This window comes from Calidris pugnax, unplaced genomic scaffold, assembly GCF_001431845.1.
Source record: "Calidris pugnax isolate Ruff unplaced genomic scaffold, ASM143184v1 scaffold17, whole genome shotgun sequence".
Classification (NCBI taxonomy): Eukaryota; Metazoa; Chordata; class Aves; order Charadriiformes; family Scolopacidae; genus Calidris; species Calidris pugnax.
Window position 1 is genome coordinate 4,783,643 of NW_015090794.1, and position 24,911 is coordinate 4,808,553.

Below are 24,911 nucleotides of genomic sequence, written 5' to 3' on the forward strand. Positions count from 1 at the left end.
GGTAAACATTAACACCGGTTTGTATAAAATATATCTACAAGAAAGAAAACTGAGACCTTACCAGAATATAGATTTGTCTGGCATTTGTGGTATTCACCTGAAACTTGGAAAATGGCTTAAAAATACCCACACTAGTTTTGTTAATGAAGATTCAAACTTGCTCAAGGCTTGTAGAAACCTAATTAACTAGTTAGCAGAGGAAGTACCATAGCTGGGACATGACAGTCTGTTGATATTCAGGCTAGTTTGGTTATGTCCCCACAAACTCTAGCTACACCTTTGAAGTGTCTAGATCATATTTGAAGTACAATTTATTATTCTTATTTTACAATAAAACAAAATACTACTTTTAGAAAGAGTGTCCAAAAACTTAACTACCCATGAGAATACAATATGTTTTCATGTACATGTGGATGAAGCCAATCCTGACGATATTCTGGAGGTGTGGAAAGACTTATGACCCATATTTTGAAAGTTCTAGGTGGAGCAGATGACTACATTACTGCGTCAGCTTTTATTGGATGTATGTTTACATAAATATCCTTGAAGACCTAGTGTAATCGGCTTTTAGTGATTTCAACACAAAGTGCTTAGTATACATTGAAGGATAATCAGGCAGCTCACTCTAAGGGAGGAGTGAGAAGGCATTTTCCACAGGAAGATGCCGAGGAAGTCAATTTTGTATCTCTCTTGCTTGTGCATTCTTTGCATATTGTTACAATATTCTTTACTGAATAGTCTACATTTTGGATCTTGACTCCCTGGCACTAGTCTGTAGCACACCTTAGTTGTAAAGTCAAAGTCCAAGACACACATTTTTCTCTTCGGAAGAATGTTAATTAATGTGTGTTTTCCGTATCTGTAATCTGGGTAAGGAAGTGTTAATCTCATTTGTTCAATCTATTCATAATTTTGCATGGAATTTGCATACTAAAGTGAATCCTATTAACAGAATTTGGATTGCTCACTCTTAGAATTTATCCAGAGTTCTTAAACTTTAACTACTGATATTTACTGCTGTGAAAAAAAAAAAAAATACTATTACACCATGAATTACAAGATTTCTGGGCTTCTTTTTTGTTATTTTTTGAAGACACGTTGTTGCCTGAAAGGCTTTGTAGAGTAAACTTACACTAGTGAGATGGCACTTTATTCGTATGTGATGTTATACATACGCTTGGTATAGTATTTGTACTTCGCAATATGAAGATTAAGTTTTTTTATAGCTTCTAGGTGGTAATTTGGTTAGGAAGAAGACTTGATAGTGGCTACAAGAGGATTAACGGAAAGAAAATAAAATTATGAGCAATAGAATTAAAAAAAAAAAGTCTGTGGATGATGACGAAAATGGTTAAAAATAGGTATAAGACAAAAGCAATTCTATCTTATGTTTCCCAGAGTGGATGCTGTCAGTGTGTGTAAAGCATGTGCTAATAATAAGCTCTGGTGTGCCTGGTTGGCTGATGAATTCAGGTAATGCAGGTTGCTGGTGACCTGTCATTAGGTGGAAGTTGGAAGAGGCAGCCTGACATACTTTGTTCCCTTCATGTTTTTGTTGGAAGCTTGTTTAGTGTATAGAAATCTACCCAGGTAAGAGTAATTTCATACACCAAAGTCCATTAAAAAAAAAAAGGAGAAAAAAAAAATTTTTTGAGGCCTTTTGTGTAAGGAGTGAAGTAACCATTGTTACTTGAGATTTCATGTAGAGTTTTTAGTTATTTTGCTTCTGTGACCCACATGTCTATCTCTGGAGTGGTGTGGAGCTGGTCGCCAGTATTGCTTCAGAGGGTGATGTGAGAAAACACTGTAATGTAAAAGGATACAGTAATCTTATTGAAGAAGCTTGTTTCTAGAGCCTTATTTCCTTTAACTGGGAAATCTTCCAGTTCTGTAAGCCCATATGTTTCTTAATTCAGTTCAACTGATGGCCAAAGACTGTGCTTTTTTCTTTAAAACAGTGTTCCTTTTCATCATTTTTAGATCTTCCTTTCCAACTTCTCTGGTTTCTGTTCCTGTATTAAATAATACCTTTCAGTTTATAATCCATACAGTTGTCAGCTAATTTAATTTCTTTGGGTTGTGTCTACAGATGTTCATTCTTGAAGTGTTTTGGTAATGTAAATATATTTAAATGTGAAACATTTAAAATATACCATTTTATGCACTTCATCTATCTGCTGGTTTTGGTGCATAGTTCTGTAAGACCATGAGTTTAGGTCAGAAGAAATTGTGATTAAACTTCATCAAGAACTGTCTGCTCTGAGTATAGGTTAACTGACAGCACATCTTAGTATATTAGCATTTTCTTGAACAGTTAATTTTATAGAAAACATAACACCCCTTCACTTCTTTTAAGATGACAGTGTGTCTAAGTGTGTAAAGCCTTTAGCTTGTAATTATAGAAAGAATCATAGAATACCAGCTTGGAAGCGAGCTCAAGGATCATCTGGTCCCACCTTTCTTGGCAAAACCACGGTCTAGACAAGGTAGCCCAGCACCCTGTCCAGCTGAATCCTAAAAGTGTCCAATGTTGGGGAATCCATCACTTCCTTGGGGAGATTATTGCAATGGTAGATTGGTCTCATTGTGAAAAATTTTCCTCGTGTGTCCAATCAGAATCTCCCCAGGAGTAACTTGTACCCATTACCCCTCATCTTTTCCGTGTGACTCCTTGAAAAAGGGCATCTCCATCTTCTTTGTGGCCGCCCTTTAAGTACTTGAACATGGTGATAAGGTCTCCCCTAAGCCTTCTTTTCTCAAGGCTGAACAAACCTCAGCCTTTCCTCATATGGCAAGTTTCCCAGTCCTTTGATCATCTTGGTGGCCCTTCTCTGGACCCTCTCCAGACTGTCCACGTCTTTTTTGCATAGCAGGGACCAAAACTGAACACAGTGTTCCAGGTGTGGCCTGACAAGTGCTGAGTAGAGTGGGATAATGACTTCTTTATCTCTGCTGGTGATGCCCTTGATGATGCAGCCCAGCATCCTGTTGGCTTTGTTAGCCACTGCAGCCCACTTCATTCATGTTGAGCTTGTTGTCCACCAGGACCCTCAAGTCCCTTTCTACAGAGCTGCTCCCCAGCCAGGTAGATCCCGGCCTGTGCAGCACTCCTGGTTTATGTTTTCCCAGGTGCAAGACCTTATACACTTGTCCATGTTGAACTTTAGGTTCTTGTTAGCCTGTGTTCCAGCATATCCAGGTCTTCCTGCAGGGTGTCTCTCCCTTCAGAAGTGTCTACTTCCCCACTTCGTTTGGTATCATCAGCAAACTTTTTCAGGGTACACTTTGATCCCATTATCCAGATCACTTATGAAGATATTGAACAGCATTGGGCCCAGTATCGATCCCTGGGGGACCCCCAGCCTTTCCTCATATGGCAAGTTTCCCAGTCCTTTGATCATCTTGGTGGCCCTTCTCTGGACCCTCTCCAGACTGTCCACGTCTTTTTTGCATAGCAGGGACCAAAACTGAACACAGTGTTCCAGGTGTGGCCTGACAAGTGCTGAGTAGAGTGGAATAATGACTTCTTTATCTCTGCTGGTGATGCCCTTGATGATGCAGCCCAGCATCCTGTTGGCTTTGTTAGCCACTGCAGCCCACTTCATTCATGTTGAGCTTGTTGTCCACCAGGACCCTCAAGTCCCTTTCTACAGAGCTGCTCCCCAGCCAGGTAGATCCCGGCCTGTGCAGCACTCCTGGTTTATGTTTTCCCAGGTGCAAGACCTTATACACTTGTCCATGTTGAACTTTAGGTTCTTGTTAGCCTGTGTTCCAGCATATCCAGGTCTTCCTGCAGGGTGTCTCTCCCTTCAGAAGTGTCTACTTCCCCACTTCGTTTGGTATCATCAGCAAACTTTTTCAGGGTACACTTTGATCCCATTATCCAGATCACTTATGAAGATATTGAACAGCATTGGGCCCAGTATCGATCCCTGGGGGACCCCACGTGTGACAAGTTGCCAGCTTGAAAAGAAACCTCTGGGTGCTGCCTGTCAGCCAGGTCCTCACCCACCACACAGACCACTGGACGAGACCATAACGCAGCAGTTTCTCGAGGAGGAGGCTGTGGGGAATCATGTGACAGGCCTTGGGGAAACCCAGGTAGACAATGTCCACCGCTCACCCCACATCAACCGAGCAGCTTACTTTGTCTTAGAAAGCGATCAGGTTTGTCGAGCACAATTTGCCCTTGGTGAATCCATGCTGGCTTTTCCCAATCATGTGCTTCATTTGACTGGTGACAGCCCTCAGGAGGATTCATTCCATAGCTTCCCCAAGGGACTGAAGTAAGACTGATGAGTCTATAACTTCCTGGATCCTCCTTTAAGACCTTCTTGTAGATGGGGGTGACAATAGCCTTCTTCCAGTCTTCTGGGACGTGCCCATCTCTATGACTTCTCAAAGATTGTGGAGAGTATCAGTTAGTTTGATCCATTCCTTCTTTGTCTGCATGAGGTAAGTAGGAGCTGCATCTTCAGTATACTGGTCTTTTTTTTTAGAAGATGCCCATACAACCCTTTGCTCGGTACAAATACCCTGTGAGTATTTGTACATCTCAGCTAAGACAAAACCAAAAGTTTTTAGAACAAAGTGTTGAGGTTAAAGAGAAGGTAGGTTTCTTTTCCTCTATATGTTTTTTTTTTTTTTTAAAGCTGGTATTTCAACCTTAATGAAATGCAGCCTTTGTTCTGATTCTTCAGGTTTCCAAACAAAATAATTTCCTGTTTTTAAGAGCTATTTTTAACCTTAATTTTCAGTGTTCTCACTGCTTAGATTTTTCATGCTAACAATCTTGATACTCTTTTGATAAGGAGTTGGGGGGCATTTGTCAGGTAAGAGAAGTTGTGTAGTAAGTGATTGAGTTGAGTGATCTGATACAATTACAACTACATTATTGAATTCTTTTTATTGTGTTTAATCAACTTGACTTTAAGGGCTGTAGCTATGCCTAAATACCTGCTAGCTATTCAGATGCCAAGCTGAATATTAGCTTGCAATTCCTGCTTGAATGTTCAAGTCATTGTGGGGGTTTTTTTGGCTTTCTGGTTTGTTTGGGTTTTTTGGTGGCATTTTGGTTTGGTTTTTGTTTGTTTTTGTTTTTTTTTCTAATCTAGGATGAAACAGGTGCCTATTTAATAGACAGAGACCCGACCTACTTTGGGCCAGTGCTGAACTATCTCAGACATGGGAAACTGGTTATTAACAAGGACCTAGCTGAGGAAGGTAAGACTTTACTAATTTTCTTGCTCTCGTCACTTGCTTATTATTTTCACTGCTTTTGAGTCAACCAATAGTAACTTACAAGTAGACGCTAAATCTTAATCAGTGTAGCATTTTAACCTTTTTCAAGTGAAGTTGAGAGGTATCGTGCAGTTATAGTATATGCTGTTATTTGAGTATTTTGAGTATGATTCCTCATTTCACAATGCCTGTCCCCAGTGAGAAGTAGAACATAAGCATTCAAACATGTGGGGAGATGCCTTTTATTGCATAGTCTCGCATCTTTCCTCTTATGACTGTGTGAAATATTTGGGTTTAGTACTCTTCAAGCAAAAAAATACTGGCTGTGAAACAAGCTTTAGAAGATGTAAAGCAAAGTAAGAGTGAAGTCCTGGGATGTTTAGATACATAGACTATGCTCTTGAAGAGTAAATTCTGTCCCCAGCTTCTCCTGCCCTGTCCCTAATTTATAACAATTTTACCCTAATGGAGGATGACTGTTTTAAACCATATAGTACTAAAACTGTATTGATAAGATATTGAAGAAATCAATCAAAGAGAAATGCAGGCTAACAATATTAGCAGGAAAGAATGTGAAATATAATGTCTACATGGATTGATAAACACATAGTATGTGTGGAGAACAAGTAAGGCTTGAACATGTGAGTGGGAGCAGTCCCTAGTATGTATCTTGAAGCTTTTGTTTCAGGATCTCAGATCTCAAATGACAGGAAGAAAAATTTTCTGCACGCTAGCAGCTGCAGAGCTTTTCAGTAGGACTATTTTAATTTCTCTTTCATATTCCAGCCTGAGGCTGGGCCTGAGCCATGGAGGTCCATCAGTCTGCTGTGGAATGGCATTTGCGCTCCTTTGTTTTTGTTTGCATGGAATCGGTTTTCTTTGGGGTCTTTTTAGGAGCTAAACTTTGAACTACAAGTGCCTGAAGGAAGACAGAATCGTTAGGATGGTAAATGAACTTTTCATAGGGTAAAAGAAGTCATTTCCTATAGCTGTAGAGAAGATAATCTTAGGAACTGGTTGATGGTTTTGGCCTGGAGTCTTTGCTTACACTCTCTTTCCCAAAAATGTTCTCATGCTAGGTGTACTGGAAGAGGCTGAATTCTACAATATCACATCACTAATAAAACTGGTAAAGGACAAAATAAGAGAAAGAGACAGCAAAATCTCACAGGTGAGACTGTTTTCTAGTGTGGTTTTGATTATTTTTTCTATGGCAAGCAGTGGGAGGATTCCATTTTTCTTTTCTTAACAGCTCATTTGCCTGGTAAGGTGCTGAATGGCTGCCTCCATCACTGGCTGAGCTGGAACCACTACTACACAAAGATTAATATTTTTAATGCCAGTACCTACTGGTCTGCTTCCAAAGGGCACAGGCGTATGGTTCCAGTTCTTGTTCAAAAACTGAAAACATTCTAAGGAATTGTTAAAAAATGTCTGATAATAGTAGGATTTGTTATATTATCAATTCTGCAAATATTTATTTCAGAAAACAGCCTTTGTAATATATATTTTTCTCATACACACCTAAATACTCCAAATATGATTAGATTGCCTAACTACGTTAGAATTGCTGTTTATACAGTATGTTTATACACATATATATACATGCTGTTTAGCTCCTATGGTATGCTTTTGTAGCAAAGTCAGTTTCTTTATTTGTAGTGCTCTGTAGTTGAGAAGACACTGCCTCTTCTCATAGAAGCTCATGAATATTTCTTCATGAAAGTGAATATGGTAGAGAAACTGTTAAATAAAGAAATTATTCAAGTTTGTTCTTTAACTCTGCTGCTCTGGCCTTCCCTGATAACTGTGTCTTCATGGAGATATTGCAAACTCCTGTTGCCAGATTTCTCTTGCAGCTGGGTTCTGGAATAGCAGACTTGCTTGGATAGCTTTCTAAAGGGTTTCAGCTGAAACAGTCCTAGTTATTCACTGGCTTTGAAAGGGAAATAAAGACATTTTTTAATATGGTCAGACCTTCTTTAAAGTTAGGTAGGCCTCTGCAGAACCTCAACCTTGATTTTGAATAATGTGGTTTGTTACCACATGGAACAATAGGTAAGTCTTAGGATTGTTTTGTTATAAGTAGCACTTTTAGTCCCTGAAACATTCATGAAGCATTGAGTCTTCTGTTATAAGGTGATTCTGAACAGATGAGATTTCTTTTTTTTTTTTTTTAAATAAAAAAGGCAAGGTGTTCAAGGTGGTGCTGCTTACCATTTCTAAAGAATAAGGGCAACTTTAGCAAAGTCACAAACGTAGTGGATTCCATGCTGTGTTGAGCATCTTATATTTCTTCTTGAAGGTGCCAGTCAAACATGTGTACAGGGTGCTGCAGTGCCAGGAAGAGGAACTCACTCAAATGGTTTCCACAATGTCCGACGGCTGGAAATTTGAACAGGTAAAAAAACCATACGGGATATAATTACAAAGTCTTCTAAAAAAATTCAGTTATGTAAAAGAGGAGTTTAAAGTCAATTCTATGCATCTTTTTAAGTGCATTCATTTTTTAAGTTAAAATCTGGTATTTTTATTCTTATTTGTCAGAGAACAAAAACTGTAGCTTTACAGGAGGTAAATTATGCTGATTTTCTATAAAAACGTCTACATCATCTTTGAAATGTAATTCTTCTGTGTCTACACATGACCATTTGAAGGCTGGATAAACCAAAATTAACTAATACAAGTTATACCATTATACAAATGGTAGGTCAGATATAAAGAGCTCTGGGTAAAAGAGATCAGCTTGGGAGATAAATTTTTGTCAGGCCCAAGCAATGGTTTTTCAGATAAAGGACTGATACACAGAGGAGGGTGAACTTAACCAGCGTGGATGTGAAGCTGGGTAGGTGTGAGCTACATGGGTGTTTTCATTCTTTGCACTACATAAAGATAGCTTTGTGGGTACATTCAAGAATACATTGTAAAATTGCAAGGAGATCTTTCTGTTATCTTTGCTAATCTCTGTAAATAAGAAACTAACTACCTGGCCTCTTCATCTGTCACATTCCTAACCAACCAGAATATTTAAACTGCATTGGAGCAATGCATCTGTTAACTCTGGAGTGAGACACAAGTGCTTAGCTCCCAGCATCTTTTTCAGTGTCTGATGTCAACTGTAGGAAAGATTAGAATAAGCACAAGCCTCTTACCCTGTGCAGGCTCACTCTAATAACACAACAAAGCAACATTTTTTTTAAAAGTACAGCACACAAAGGTAAAAGGGAACATTTTGTTTATATTTGCTGAAATATGTAAGATTCTGTTGTCATGGAGACAGTCATGATCAAATAAACTAAACCAGCACAGAGAAAGTTTCTTGTGCTTCACTTCTGTGGCTCAAGCATTACCAGGTGTGTTTGGCTGAATGTTGTTCAAGTCCCTGGAAAGAAGCTCTCACATAATGCACTTTTTTGACTAGTGCATTGACAAAGTTTTTTTGGCATTCTTCTTTGTCATGAGAAACTAGCTTTCATTGCAAATAGAGATTCTTTACTTTTGAACAGATTAAATGATACTATGGCTTGTGCCTGTCCTAAAGCCTTGTATTCTTTGGGGATACTGTATTTGGGAGTAATACTGCTTTGACAGTGCAACTGCTGAAAGAACTATTAAAATCTCCTTTAGAATCTAGAATCTCTTTTAGAACTGGAAAATTCCAGTGGTTTTCTTGAACTTTACGTCCTTGTTTCGTCCAGCTTTCCCCCTACTTCCTCCCTCCCCCACGTTGCTCTCTCTTGGACACATAGTTTGAAGTAGATAAACACAACAGCTGTATGGTCTCATAATCCTCAGCTTCTCATTACCTCAGACTAGGCTATTCTCTCCCTTGGTTGTATTGCAGACCTCCTTTTAGCAGACATCGTTCACTTGAAACATGATTACAATATTCTGTATAATCTAAACAGCTTTATTGTTAAGATTTGAGAACACTGGAGCGATTCTGTAATATTTTATCTTCTCTAAACTTGTGTTGCTCAACAGCATGCTTTCTTCAGAAGCAGTCTTTGGGTTGGCACCTACCACACTTTGGGATAGAAATCAGCAGCTTTCTCAGAGGAGTAATATGCCTATGGGTTGGGAGTCCTTGTGCTCTGTGCCCTATATAACATGTTTAAGTGGTCAGTTTTGATCAAAATACTTCTTTTCCCTTAATATTCCAAAATTTTCTTGTAAAATACAATTGGATGTGGTAATTAAATGGCAGTGGAAGCTGTTAAACTTCTGGTGCACTGACAGCCCTGTATTGATGATGCACTCTTCCAAAGAATACCAGTGCAAGTGCTCCTAGAATACTGCAATTATCTATCAGTCCCAGTCCCAAAACTATGGCCAATACTTGTGCTGCCTGACTTCTGTGATTTCAGTGGGTTATTTTGTAGATGATTTTTAGCTTCAATTGTTGCCTCTTCAGGCAATCATAAAAAACCCCAATATTTTGGCAGTACTGCATAATGGGAAACGTTGGGCTATACAAAATTGCTACATACAAAGGGTTTAGACAGCAGTAATGTGTCACTCATGTAAATTTTAGTTATTATTGTAAGCTGAGTTTGTCGCCATAATGCTGTCTTAATTATGTTCATTCTATGAGGAGGATGGTATTTAGCTGCTGCGTTCAAAATTATTCACATAACAATAGCAGGATAAAAACAAATTTACTGTTCATGAGCCTTCTCATCAGTAGTGATCTCCAGTTTACTCAGAATAGGCAGTTGTTGTCTAGCTCTTCACACTTAATTTAAAGCGCTAATCTTTCTCAAGTGAACCGACAGGCTTTGCTTTAATTTAAATGGGATAGGAATTGCCTTGTATTATTAAGATAAAATAGGTTTTTTTAATAACAAGTTGAGAAAGTTAGCTGAGGTTGTCCTGAACTTCTGAACTATTAGACATTTGGCAAGTGTGAACAGAGTTCTTGGTACTGATTTTTATGGGAACAAGACAGACAATTTTTTCTACTCCAGTTGTTTTCTTGGATCTTCTGTAAATTGGCTCTTCTAAAACCAATTTAGAACACTCAAAATTTTTTTTCCTCTAATTGATTTCATATGTTTTCTTAGCTATATTTTGGTTATCAATATCTGGAACAAGATGAAGCTCTTTCATACCCAGGCTTGATATATCGCTTTACATAACACCTTCAAGTCTTATATCCTCGTTGCCTTCTGCACTTGGCCAGTATGACAGGAAAATAATGCTCACTTTCATAATACAACAAACTTAGGTTTTTCACAGTAGTTGGCTACACCACAGTGATACGCAGAGTTTTCTGACTTACTATCAGTAATTCTTAACTTCCCTTGAAATTGCAAAGGGCTTTGCGACTGCCTCCATAAATTTTAAGTATGTTGAAATGAAAGTTGTAGCTTGATTAGCAACTTGTTCTAGTGGCAAGTAAATGTTACCTGAACATTTGAGTTCATCTGTTATTTGTACGATTTGGATAACGGTATGTGCTTCAGCTTTACAAAGGTTTCTTTTTGTGTTTTGCTTTGATTGGTTATTTCAGCTTGTCAGTATAGGTTCCCAGTACAGCTGTGGCCGGGCCCAGCAGTCAGAGTATCTGCTGATAGTGTCACGGGAAGTGAAAGGGGAAGAGAGATGCTTCCAGAAATGCTGCAGTGAGGTGTGTCACACCATTCTTTTTGCCCTCACACTGATATGCTTGGCCTCCTTGCGTTTCTGCTGCTTTCAAATCATTCCACTTTATTCCTGGATGTACAGCACATAGTAATTTGTGTGTATTTGTGACTGGCTTTTATTTATATTCACAGTATTTCATTATACATTATGAATGTTCATATTGTAAAAATTAACAAAACAAACAAAAAACTCTTAGTTATTTAGTTAAAGGTTTTTAAGAAGAGTTCTAACCCTCTCAATAGGTAACTTCTTTTCCTTAAATCTTCCTCCAAAGTTAACAGCCTTTGATTCATACTTGTTGAGTAAAAGTTGTGCAATTTAAACATTAGGAGCCCTGTAAATAAAGCTTTGAGTTCACTGGATTCAGAAAGGGACATTTCTGTGTTAATCATTGTTCCAGTGTATTTCATCCACCTAATAGCCAGGTAAGTTCTGGGTTCAAACCCTTTATTTTTGGTAACCCAGAACTTAACTGTTTTTTTAGGTGGGTGAACTATATTCAAACTGAAACAGTGAATAACAGATTTTTTCAGAAATAAAATATGGAAGAGTGAGGGGAGAACAAAACCAGCAGTTTTAAATCTTGTCTCAAATGAAAAGGTCAGCCTGGGCTTTTTTGGCTTTTTTCGTTGTTGTTGTTTTGGTTTTTACCCCCTTGGGAAGTTTTCTTGAAACCCAAATGAAGAATCATAGCTTCAACCATTGGCTTTTTAGGCTGTCTCATCCTACTTGCTCCCCTCACCCTCAGGTCACTGCTTTTTTAATTGCTGTTTTATTTCCAAGTGTTCCAGAGTTTGGGAAGGATTTTTTTGCTAACCAGTAACATGGGAGGCAGTTTCCAGTTCTTTACAGAGCTGGGCTCCATTTTGAAGTCTCTTATGTGCATTAATTTGGGAACCTGGAGTTCTGTAGTGTTTTTCGTCAATAAAATACTTGTTCTTTTCCTAGCTATATATCTGGTTATTCAGTCTGAAACATCAGTATAACATCATGAAGGTAACATGACAGTAAAGTGACTTGATAAGAGCAGAACCTTGCCTATGACACAGACACTGAGCCATGCAATTCTAGATTTTAAACCTAGACTGTTGCCTAGCTCTGTTCCAGAATTTGCTTTCAATGTACCAAGTACAATCTGTTTCTTGCAGTTGTATAGGTAGCATTTGGAACATGGAATTAATGCACTGGGATTGCAAACTTTCTGGAACTGAGTACAAAATGTGGCCTGTTGTGAAGGATGTGTAGGGTACAGGCAGCATGATGTTATTCGTGTGAGCGTGTCCTAGATAGCTCAAAGTAAAAGTCAACATAATAAAATGGGAGATGGAGGAAGGCGGTGAAAAATGAAGGTATAAAATTTTAAAAAAAAGAATAATCTGGAAGGGAATGAATTTTCCTTCCTCCTAGATTTGAAGTCTGACAATTGCATTAAGAGACCTGAAATAAGTATGCTTGCAGTCCTGGAGTCAGTCATCAGTGCTGAGCTTAATGGCCGTTCTGTATGTATCTTTATAGCCTTTTGCAAATCCTTTGAGAAGGCAGTGGGATGAACGCAGTATAATTCTAAAAGGCATAGAGGCCATTCTTACATTCATACAACTTGATTCTTTAAAAAAATTGAGGGGAGGACTTTCTTGCATTCTATAAGCTTTTAAGACAAGCTTTTTGGAATAGCATACAAGGAGTTCACCATCTCTGAAATAGAAGCAGTAATATTCAAAGTATAAGAATATTTCAAATAGAATTTGAGAACGATTGTTATGAAATTTAAGTTTTGAGAACCAGACCGTCACAGAAAGAGAAGGAAATTGGTAGTCATGAAGTAGAAGAGTTAGTTAATATTAATAACTCCCGTGGAAAGCAGAGAAAGACAGGGATGCTGTTTGTGCAAGTTGGAGTGGTTATCTGTGATGGTAATACTATTGCTAATTTGTCCTGTAAATGTAAGATATAGATTCTGATCAATATTGTTAAACCAGTGTAGCAAACCTGTATACAGGAAAGTTATTGAAATGTGGCTGGTTTTGAGACCTGTCGCAATTTAATTAGGCATGAGGTTTCTTCACTTCAAAAATAAGATTCCTAAAATGGGTGCACCAACCATTTTGCCTATTCATAGGGATATTTTTAGGTGTACAGTCATTGATTTAAGACAGGAAGAGATTAATATATTTTGCTGCTGTTGAGTAACTTGATGCAGGAATCATTTGACCTGTTCTCTCAGCTATACCACTTTTATCATCTGTTTTTCTTAAATAGTTTTTTTGAAAGACGCAGCCTCTCACAGAGCTGCAGACTTAGGAAAAGTTCTTCAGAAAGTTACTTCGTTATTGTCTCTGCAATCCTTCTTAAATCTTACCCTTTGAAGACAAGCCTGACCATAGCTAGGCATCAGGTAGTCTCTGTCCACCTTTACTTATACCAAACTGTTGGGTTTTTTTAACTTTGTCCCTTCCGATTGTCATCTTTTATTTTACTTAAAAGTTCAGGCTTTATGAGATAGGAACTTCCCTGTTTGTCTTTTCAGGAAAATCCTGACCTATGTTGTCACCTGAAGAAATAGAATGCAAATAACTATATTTCTGTTGGAAAAAAAATAATAGTAATGCTTTCCATTCCTGCCTTTTTTTAATTGCAGCTGACAACCTACTAGTGTCAGCACCCTTATTCCTTGCAAACAGTGAATGGATCATGCTCTAATGAATTTTCTGTGATAAAGTAATGTTGGCATTTTCCTGTGCTTGATTATGGCACTGTTTGGGCTCACAGGGACGCTCAAGCAGGATCACACTGCTTTAGTAAGGAGTATAATGAAACAGGCCATGCAAGGAAAAAAAACCTATGAGGAAAAATTCATACATGCATGTATACATATGTATATATAATTGTACAAATCTTTGAAATTCAGAGTTCCAAAATAGTCTTTTTTTCCTTCCTTAAGTTCTTGCTCATTGGAACTCTACTGTTTAAGCCCCATGAGCCAGAAAGAGTTTGTCATTTCAGAAAGTCTTGAGAAACAGTAGGCTGGATAATCTAAAATCCTTTTCTTATGCATTGTAATACATATTCTGCAGAGATGGCTCTGATTTGTTGTGGGTTCTTTTTTGGGGGGGGTGGGAGGAGCAGGGACAGACAGGCACAGGGTTGGGTTGTTTAACAATTCCTTCCAGTTTATCAGCATTTTTCTTAAAGTGTTGCCACCAATGGTAGGAACAATGGGGTGACTTTTGAAATACAAGTGCTAAAACATTGCTTTATTTCTGATCATACTTTCTGACACAACAGTTCAGTTCTAATCTGCAGTCATTTTCCATTGTTTCTTTTTCTGCCATCACCCTTATTGCTGCTGATGCATCTCAGAAAGCTACAGTGAAGTCTCTAGCATGCTATTGATACTATGCAAATAGCATACTCTTAGTTGCACACATATGCAACTGCTTACAAGAGTATCATGTGTTGGAGTTTTGAAGAACTTGTGTTTAATGTTGCAAAAATGACTTTATCTTGGAATGCACCAGCTGATTAATAATGGCAAAAAGTCATCCAGATGTTTTGCAGTCAAGTAAATCCATAGTCCCATCCAACTAGTCACTCTGCCACGTCTCCTGAAAAGGCTGACATACAAAGGGTCAACTGATTTGGATTATGAAGCATTAGTGAGGGGTTGTAAGTAGCTGTCAGCTGAGGACTATCAACCTGTTGAACCGGGATTGATGATTTGGCTGATGTTTGGATCGGGTATCATATCTGCTTTCAGAGAGGTTGTTTATTTCTTTTGAGTGTCAATGACTAAAGAAGTATTTTTCCTTCTGGTAGCTGTTATCATACCTTGTCTGATATCAAGTTATTGCAATTTTTCAAGAAGAAAAATTGACTGTGTACTAAATCAAATCAAATGCTTGAATTTTATTCTTCAAATTTCTCTCCAGAAAAGGTGAATTATGTGTGGCTATATGTAAACAGCCAACTTTTTGAATGTTTTCTAGCCTTAGAGTGGGTTAAAAGTATTGTTTAAAATAGTCCTACAATATTAGCAATATATATATTATAACTTTTTACCACTTCAACAAGAAAATTTGTGCGTGATATTTTTTGCTGACAGGGAAGAGAATCAGCAAATCATCTCTATATATGTATTAAGTCTGAGTTGATTTTCCAGCTTTTCAGTGGACTATCTTAGTCCATTTTGTGCAGCTAAGCAACTAGTTGTTTTGTGGGTTTGTGATTCTATATTACACAAATACGTTGTGGTGCAGCCTGCATTGTGAAAGATTAGCTGACTTAACCTCTCTAGATAAATGGTGCCACTGTAGTCCAGTGAGGATGTATTGGTACTTCAAAAAAACCCTGGGATTTTGTAACTTCATTACATAGTTTTAGTGGAAAAAATTTCTTTATCACATTCATTTTTGATCAGTGTCCATTACTGGCTATGTATTTTGCAGAACTAGAGTGATGTTAGGAGTGGAGGAGGGAGGGAAAGGTTTCTGGTGATCACACCCAGACAGTGTAGTTAAGTAGGTGGTTTGAGAGTGCAGAATTTTGGTGCCAGTACAGCTCATTTGAGGTTGAGCTTTGTAGGATGTAATGTCATCAGGGTGCAGAGACTTTGACATCGCCTCGGCCTGGCGTCGCGTTGGTTCACTGTGCAGACAAACTGCCTGCTCTCCGTGTAGACATCAGCTCTGTCTGCCTGTGGAGGTGCTGGCTTGGTGGCTGTCTTACCACAGCACTGGAACATCTGAGCATCTCCTTAAAACTACAGTGAGGCTTTATTTTCTCCTGACAGTGCTATACGGAAGCTGCTATTAGCCTTGGTCTACCTTCCACTTTTGTTGAGGGAATGGTCTTATCCCTCAAGTACAGATTCTGGACCAACATTTCATCTTGACTGCATCTTCCCTGTTTTAACGAGGCTTTTACTCTGCTTGGTGCTCTACTACACTAATGGCAGCACACAGTTTGTTTTTAGACAAATAATACAGTGTTTCAAGCACTGTTGCCCTAAAAAGCAAGTGAAGCCTTTTTTATGGGGCCATTATCAGGGTGCTTTAATGATATAACAGGTATTGGGGAATAAGACAGCCTTATCACATATGTATAGTGATTTGGTAGATAGGTTTAATACAGTTTTGGTAATGACATTTAGATATGGTGTATCTGTGCAACAGGTTGATTTTTAGGACTTTGATCTGTGTCAGTAGTAATAGCACCATACATTATCTTGTTGTGCTTTTGAAATAAACCTTTAAAATAAATGAAGCAGCTACATCTGAATTGATTCTGGCTTGGAAAGGCAGGCTATGTAAAGCTTCTAGCATTAGGTAAGTGTACCTGTGTGTAAGGTAAGACAAGTTACATGAAATTTCTACCATTGGATAAACATGCTGTATATGAGGTAGTACTGGGTATATCCTTCTTTCTCAGTATATTGTCATTTATCATTCAATATTGAGACTCGTAGAAGCTTGTAAAAATGTCACATTTCATTATACATGGCTTCCGCTTGTAGCGCTTCCTTAATTAACTTCCTTGTAGCAGTACATATGAATTTCAGGTGTTAATCTTGGTGTCCCACCCTGCTGTGTCTTGCTGTTTTCCAATCAAATGCAAATTTTGTCTTTGTCCACTCAAAATATGTTTTAATAGAAGTACCGTTGTTCTGTAAGTAAAGTGGTGGGTATCCTTTTAGGCTAAAGTGCTTCCTGCATGCAGCCATTTACATGTTAAATCATGCCACATTAAGATACCACATACAAACTTTTTAAAAATTAACTTTGGAGGATGGGAAGATTTCCAGTAAATAACAGAAACGGGGAACAGGCTATTTCTCCACTGACCTCCCTCTATAGCTTTTTCTTTCACAGTATAATCACAACCGTAAACCATTAGTTCTGTAAATGTTTGAAAAGAAAAGCTATATTTACCTTATCAGAGCGTCAGTGTATTTGTCAACATCAAAACGTATTTGCATTGGAGTGGAGAATCATGCTTCAGGCACAACCAACAGTCTGAAGAGTGAGGAGCGTTTGTACTAACCATGAGAATTTATGGAATTTGTTTTATGTGGAAATGCAGTTGACTCTTTTTTTTCATCTTTCAGCTGGTCAGTATTGGTTCTTCCTATAACTATGGCAATGAAGATCAGGCTGAATTTCTGTGTGTTGTCTCAAAGGAATTGCATAACACTCCCTATGGCACAACCAGTGAACCCAGTGAAAAAGCAAAGGTAAGTTACTGGACGTTGGACTAAAGAAATGGTGTCACATTGGGTGGGCTTCATGAAGTCGTACTAGGCCTACCTCTTCTTGACCTTTATTTAATTGCCTCTTTTCCCCTCGCTCATGACTAATAGTGGTTCCTGTCCGTTGTGTGAGAGACTGTAAATGATACAGCCAGCATGCGTTTGTGACACCAGACGTGTTCTTTGAATGCACTGCTCTCTACTGTTCCTGATACCTGTCCTGTTTTTTCAAGTATTGGCAGATATTTGCTCTTTACAGTTGAGAATCTAGATTTATTTCTTACGTATTTGAATGCTGCTTCTGTCACTGCTTCACTTGAAAACTGTTTTTCTTGCTTGATTTCAACTGAAGAAATCTTACTGTCAAGAATAGAGATTGCTGTCTCTGAAAAACAGTCATGTGCAATGTGTTATAAAATGAAGGCATTTGTTATCTTAATATCTTCAGGTTTCTACCTAGTTTTCTTTACTTTCTGTAACCAGTTTTGCAAAAACATTGTTATAGGCACAATATCTTAGCATTTTACTCTGTTGTTGTTCAGTTTGTACAAGGGAAAATGTAAAACCATAGCTGAATAGTAATAAGGCAGGTGACTTATGTATGTAAGTGTCGTCTTCTCCCTGCATATTGAACAGTTTCTGTCATTGTGTTGTTGCTTTGTATGAGGAGATGACTACAGACAAACTAGATACTTCTGTAGTTGGCTTAAAAGCTTTTAATTTAGTATATGTAGATACTAAACAATTGGTAAATTATCAAAGGTTGCTTTTTCAAGAATTACCTTCAAAGAAATTAATTTTGAAATAATGCTAAGAATTGATCTGGGTCTTGGCACTGAGGCCTTAGATAAAACTTGCCTACTTTCTGTGCCTTGTAACTTGGTTACGCAGCTACACATATGGAGACATTTTTGTAAATTGCAGTATAAAAATATACTTCATGTTGGATTCTTAGTGAAATGATTATTTTATGCTGTTTTTTCACTGCTGAGATAAAACTTCCAAAGAGTTGTAGGGATTAATATAGTCATGGGTACACAGTGAACCTGGGTAAGCCACAGCTCACTCTTTCCAAAACTCTAGTCAAGGTCTGCTTGTGCCAGGATGCTTCAGGAAGACTCTAGAAATTGACAAGTTAAAGACATGTGTGGAAATAAGGCAGGGCTGAGATATGTACCTGAAATAAAACTTGGAATTTTAGAACCTAATAAACATCTTCATAAGGAATGGTAGTACATCTTCAGGGAACTTCAGAAGTTGTCAGTTACATTACATCCTTAATATAAAAGAAAATACAGATCAAATGAAACTATTTAATCCTAAATACAAAAGCTAGTTCAGAGTGCAGTATAACTCTGTAAATTCAGTAGCTCTGAGAGAAGCTAGGTCTTAGACCTCTCCAGTGAAGTGCTTCTTGGGCATTGTTTCAGAGAAGAGAGCAGAGCATAATTTGACCAGTCTGATGAATAAGAATTACTGTTAATTTTGATTGGAGATCCATAAACATTCACTCTTTTTGTCCTGGAAGAGTTGAGCCATTGCTAACAATTAATGGCAATACTTGAAGAATCATTTTTTATATAGTATGGTTTTAATAGATTAAATTTTACTTGTAGGTATATGTTGTGCCTGGGAATAAAAAAATACATCGTACGGTTCTAATAGATTAAATTTTATTTATAGGTATATGTTGTGCCTGGGAATAAAAAAAAAAAAAAGATGATGACAACCCAAAAATTTTCTTTTTGCTTGAGAGGTTTGTGACAGCTCAGCTGTGTTCAGGGATCTTGACTGAACCTTGGGAGCTGTTCTCTCAATAGTTCTCTCCTTGCCAGCATTAATCCTCTACTCTGCAATCTGTTCGTTAGTGTGTGAGTTGGTCTTCATGAAGTTCTTGTGGTTGAAATTCCAGTATCCGGTGATACATGCAGAATAATGTTTCATGTACTGGGACTCACTTTTAGAAGCTGTGAGAAAGTCTTCCTATTACTTTACAGCAGGTTGGGTTAAAGAAAGTTCTGGACTTTCAGAATAGGAAAAAGCATTTTTTTCATAGCCCATCTTATCAAGCTGCACCTTCATTCATTCTTAGAGACTTTTTTCTTACGTTTTTCTTTTTTTTTTTTTTAAACAGTTTGCATAGTAAGTTAGTAGTTCACTTCTGTGTAACTTTCTAATACACCTCAGAGAAGGAAATAGTAGAATTTGGGGCATTGACTTACATTGACTTAAATGGTTCCAGTGGCTTTTACTGGTAGCGATGGCACTACTGAAAGATAACCTGTATTCCCACGAGTGTTCTTCTCTTTCATACCACTTTATTGAGCTGTCAGTCTTGAGACCAGTGACCAAAGCTTGTTCGTAACGTCTGCATCCAGAGTTAGATTCTTGAGTGCTATCCTTTCCCACCTGTAGCAAAAAGTACTGAGTTCAGGTACCAGCTTTACAGATTTATTTAAACTTTCTCTATACTTATGGTCCTTATTGTTGTGTTGCATGGTACTACTGGCTTCTATCTGCTGGCTTTAGGGTGTTTGAAAAAGGAAATTTTCATGAAATCTGTAATGTTCCTCCTTGAAATTGTTTGCTGTCATCCTTTCTTAGAAAGAGTGGGGGTCCCAGATAAAAATAAATAAATGTCATCCCAGATATTTCAAGTGTAAGTGGACTGTACTTTGTTGCAGCTCTGACTCACTTGCAATCTCTTCTTTTCCCTTCCTTTCTCTACACTTGCTGCATGCTGCATGCCACTCAGAGTGAGGATGAAGAAACGGATTACGATATGAATGACTCAGATTAAGTGTAAATGTCATGGTGAGCACTAGCTGCCCTAGGACTTTACCCAGATGCTTTTCTGCCCCATCCAATTCCTACCCCCACTAGTGCTGTCCTTTGGCTAGTCCTGGTGGTGTGTGTGTTTGTGATAATAGTTGTGGCACAGTTAGCGAAGGTAGAATTCCTGTTCCAGATACTGCTTCTCTGACAGAATAATTAGTGTTGCTGTTACAAACTGTTTTGTGATTGATTCCTTTAAAGCTTTGCTGAGAAGAAAAGTTATTCATGTAGATTCTAGGGTCAGAATTGCTTTTTTTTTTTTTTTTTTTTTGCACCAGCTTTTCTTTTTTTTTTTTTTTTTTAAAAAAGAGGTCTGTTATTAAAGCTTTGCTGAGAAGAAAAGTTATTCATGTAGATTCTAGGGTCAGAATTGCTTTTTTTTTTTTTTTTTTTTATGCACCAGCTTTTCTGTCATTTTTTTTTTTTTTAACATAGAGGCATCTGATACAAATTTCCAGGATACATTTTCAGTAAATGTCTGATTTGGCAATAAATTAGCAAACTTGACTGACGTGCAACATAGTCAAAAGACGCTCTTAATCTGATAATTTTGAAACAATTGATTTTTTAAATCAAGACCTGGCAAAAAAAAGTAAATGGTGTGATCTCAGTTATATTTATCACAGGAAACGTCTCTCTCCAGAGAGGGATCAGGTCCTTTCTACTGTAGTTTGACGTCTTATTGAAAATCAAGGTACTTTAAATGTCACAACTGGAAGAACACAGAAGTTGCATCAGAAAGAACTATTTTTGCAACCTTTTCCTACTGTGTTGGCAAACACTGCTCATATTTATTCTGCTACCCGCTTTCTAGAAGGTAACTTATCATTGAACGTTGAGTGATACAGTGGTGCAGGTAGTCATGTGGGCCTGCATAAATTGAAGATATTTACCATTGCATGAGATTGAACTCCAGCTTCTCACCTATACACTGAACTTTTTAGCTATAAAGCAGCCTTGTACTTATCTCTGAAGTGTTGCTTCCTCATGGCTGAAGAAGAAACTACATTATTTTCTTAACTGATGCTAACAGAAACTACTGCTGAGGTAGAATAAGGTCCTTTGCCAAGTCTTCAGGAATGGCTGCAAGGAATGGATCAAACTTGAAGCTTTATTGAAAAAACTAAACTGGCAGTGTGCTGGAATTGAATTCAAGAGTCTTAAGCTGCCTGAGAGTCGAAACGCTATTCTATCTGCAGCAGATTTATTTTGAGTGGGAGGAAACAGTTCTCACGTTCTGCTTCCCTAAGAAGCAATCACATTCTTACCCCTATGGTATGAGAGTTCATTCAGCATTGTTTAGAGTTTATAAGTTAGCTTTGGATCTGGTGCACCTGGAGGAAAACCAGAAGAGAAACATAAAGAAAATTCTGAACACAGCAGAGCTGCACCAGGGTCGGGACAGTCCCCAGTATCAGTACAGGCTGAGTGATGAATGGATTGAAGCAGCGCTGCAAAGGAGGACTTGGGGACACTGGGTGAAAAACCAGATGTGAGCCAGCAACACACACTTGGTGCAGCCCAGAAAGCCGATTATCCGGGGCTGCATCAAAAGCAGCATGGCCAGCAGGTCGAGGGAAGTGATTCTCCTCCTCTGCTCTGCTCTTGTGAGACACCACCTGGAGCACTGCGTCCAGCTCTGGGTTCAAGAAAGACAAGGACCAGTTAGAGAGGGTCCAGCAGAGAGAGATGAAAATGGTCTGAGGGCTGGGACACCTCTTCTATGGGGAGAGGTTGAGAGAGTTGAGGTTGTTTGGCCTGGAGAAGAGAAGGCTTCAGGGGGGTGTTATTGTGGCCTTCCAGTACTTTAAAAGGAACCTATAAGGAAGACAGAGAAAGACTTTTTAACAGGGCCCATAGTGACAGGACAATGTTTGAAACTGAAAGAGGGTAGATTTAGATTGGCTATAATGATGAAATTATTTACTTTGAGGGCAGTGTGACCCTGGAATAGGTTGCCCAGAGAGGTTGTGGATGCCCCATCCCTGGAAGTGTTCAAGATTGTGTTTGGTGGGGCTTTGAGCGTTATTTCAAGCATTTCATCTGGTGAAGGACGTCCCTGCCCATGGCAGGGGGGTTGGATTAGATGATCTTTAAAGGTCCCTTCCAACTCAAACCATTTGGTGATTCTGTGATATAAAGTGTGCAGACAGAGGAGCATTATCAGTGAAGTCACCTATTCAGCCTGTAGAGCATGTTCTCAAACAAAAACTTCTTCCATGCCTGGTTCTGCTCCAGACATGCTCCTCAGCCCTAGCTGTTAGCAATTTGGGAAAAGACTGTTTATGGACCTCTGTTAGTGTTGAGACCTCTTCTGTCAGCATTTTTGCCCAATAAGTGAGTAAATTCTTCAGGAATAGTATAAAAGGGTATTTAAAGTCTAATTTTCAGGGAAAAAAAAAAAAAAGAGAGGAATTTTAAATTGCAAAACAAGACCGGTCATCCTTTCAGTATTTAGTAAGTGCAATTTTGATAGAATTCCTGATGATGGAAATTTGGTTTATTTTTTGGACAAAGTCACTGTCCGTGACTACCAAAGATACTCTTTCACACAGTTTCTGAACAGAGGTGGATGGAACACCTCTCAGGAGAGCTTGCTGATCAGAATTCATTTCCCCTTTAGGGGATTACAGAAGTACCTAGCAAAGTGTGTTGAAATATTGCCTGATAGTATTTTCTGCTTCATGCTGGATTTACTGGCTTAGTAAAGTGTGCAAAGTTCAGCGTCCAGATCTGGCTTAGCTTTATCTTATTGTATGTGTTCCTGAAGCCACAGAAAATAGTTCTAAGTCTATGAATCTTAGAAGTAATTTTTATCTTCTAGGAAAGAATAAACTCAAATGTTTCATTTTAAATTGGAAAGATTCACAAAATTAATAGATCCAGTATTATTTTCTAACTGCACAGGTGCTTGTTTCAGCCATGTTTTTGTCTCTGTTGGAGATTGTTTCACTTACTGACTACATTTGCTGGGTCAGACTGATATCCCCTATGTGGACATCTGCTCCAGCACTTTGTTCTCAGCTGTGACCAACAACAAGTACCTGAGGAGAGGGTTTAAGTATGAAGCATTTATAAAATTATTCCTGATACATTTCCCCACCTTCCAGAAAACCTCAATTTAGGAATTTTGGCTTCAAGCCTGCATTCAAATCATTGCATGAAAGCTACAATGACACTATGATACCATGAGTAGGTCATCAATGGCACTATCTTCTATAGGTTTGTCTAATCCCTTTTGAATATATTATACTAGCAGTTGCTAAGCAATTTCCAGGGCCTGGCTTTTCCTCGAAGAATTCACTTGTGTCTTTCCTACGGTTTCATATCAAATGCTTTTTGCTTAGTACAAATAGTAAATGATCTTCATGAAATAAGCAATATTTGCATTAAAATAAAATAGTAAAATATACCCTAAAGCATGCCGTAGCCCATGAGAAACATCTTCCTGTACTTTGGAATTTATCAAAATAGATACAGTGGCATCTGGCTTCATAACTTCAAAACAATAATATTGAATTTGAAATTAAAAAGAACTTTGTATGCACAAAGCGAGATCTAGGTACTGCAGGAATTGCAGTATGCAAGTGATAAAAGTGGATTATATTTTATTTTATTTCAGTTAACACTGGACTGTTACAAAGCTGTCCCTGAGGCACACAAATGATGATGGGTTCTTTATGAACTCCAGTACTTAAAAAATCCCACGGAGTTGTGCAAAGCAGGTGAGACCCTGCTTGACTACAGTCACTATGAAAGACGTATTAGACTTGATGACTGTTAAAGGCTGATAGGTTAAATTATCAACATTTCAATAACATTAAAAAGAAACCAAATACGTAGACTTTTTTTATTTAAAACCATACATGAAACTGCTGTGCTGTGTTAAGTGGTTGTCAGCCTTTCCCCTACAAGCACAAAGGTTGAAGTGTTTGTGTGTGCTCTCGGATTCTGTGGGTCCTCTGGGATGGAAAGTGCTACTGAGTACTGGCATCAGGTGTTTGTCTGAATATCAGACTACACTGAAATCATCACAGAGGGAAATTCTGCGTTGAAGACAACTGCGCCATTGTCCAGGGGTTGTGCCTCTGCTTTCTTCCAGCTTTTGAAATTGAGATCCCTAGGAAAACTGTCAAGAAGCAAAAAAAAATGAAGTATCATTAGAAGTACTTTTACTTACAGATTAACATTGTTAAGTACTTGTGCTGGGTACATTGGAAGCTTTGCTTGGTGCTTTATTTGGCTGCCATCGGGATTGGTTGTTCCCTGTGGAGCTATCCAGCCTGAGAGCTGACCTCCTTATTGCTGGTTCCCATTCAGTTTAGAGTAGCAACGTCAGAAACGTAGTTACTTGGACTGTGAATCCTAAGACTTGAAGCCTTTCATCCCAAGAAGACCCAAAGAGAATTGAAACAGAAAAGGAAAAAAAATAGTCAAATTGGAAGTAGAATAGGTGGTCTTCATTGTAAGAGGCTGTAGACAAGGATTCCTAATTTTTTCAGGGGTAGATGTTTTGTTTCCATTAGATTTAAGTCCCTATGTTTAATATATGCCTTTTAAAGTGAATATTAAACAAACCAATTGCTTTTAGGGGAAAGAAAAAATCCTTTTACTCACTGTAACAGGAATCTCAATTCCTTGGTTACAGAGGGAGAATCAAATTCCTTAGATAGAATTTTTGAGAAATATGTTCCTCCTTATGAAGTCAGAGCCTGCACTTGCCTCTCAGCTGCCTGGCTTGGGCTTTTGAAAGGATAATGATGGACAAGGTAATACGTGAGAAGTTCAATGTGCCATGTCCTGTGTCCACACAAACAATTTTCACGTGGACAAGGGTGCCTAAAAATAACTTGCAAGACTTTGAATGAGCAAATAATATTAGCGTAAAAATATTTTAAAACTGCTGTCAGAGTAGTACTTATTCTCATATAGCTGGTCAGTCCAG

General features: G+C 38.2%; 1 protein-coding gene across 4 annotated transcripts in view; it reads left to right on the top strand.

The window, feature by feature from the left end:
* KCTD5 (potassium channel tetramerization domain containing 5) overlaps positions 1 to 24,911 on the top strand; it is a 38,328-nt gene that overhangs the window by 6,381 nt on the left and 7,036 nt on the right. The window contains exons 2-7 of one of the 4 annotated variants that reach the window (XM_014936505.1): positions 5,115 to 5,223; positions 6,321 to 6,412; positions 7,547 to 7,642; positions 10,754 to 10,870; positions 16,991 to 17,116; positions 19,887 to 19,965. In XM_014936505.1, coding sequence (XP_014791991.1) covers positions 5,115 to 5,223; positions 6,321 to 6,412; positions 7,547 to 7,642; positions 10,754 to 10,870; positions 16,991 to 17,116; positions 19,887 to 19,931 — 585 coding nt within the window. In that variant the 3' untranslated portion in view covers positions 19,932 to 19,965. Of the gene's footprint in view, positions 1 to 5,114; positions 5,224 to 6,320; positions 6,413 to 7,546; positions 7,643 to 10,753; positions 10,871 to 16,990; positions 17,117 to 19,886; positions 19,966 to 24,911 lie in introns of those variants that run through there. The other 3 variants (XM_014936507.1, XM_014936506.1, XM_014936508.1) reach the window with 3 other exon arrangements.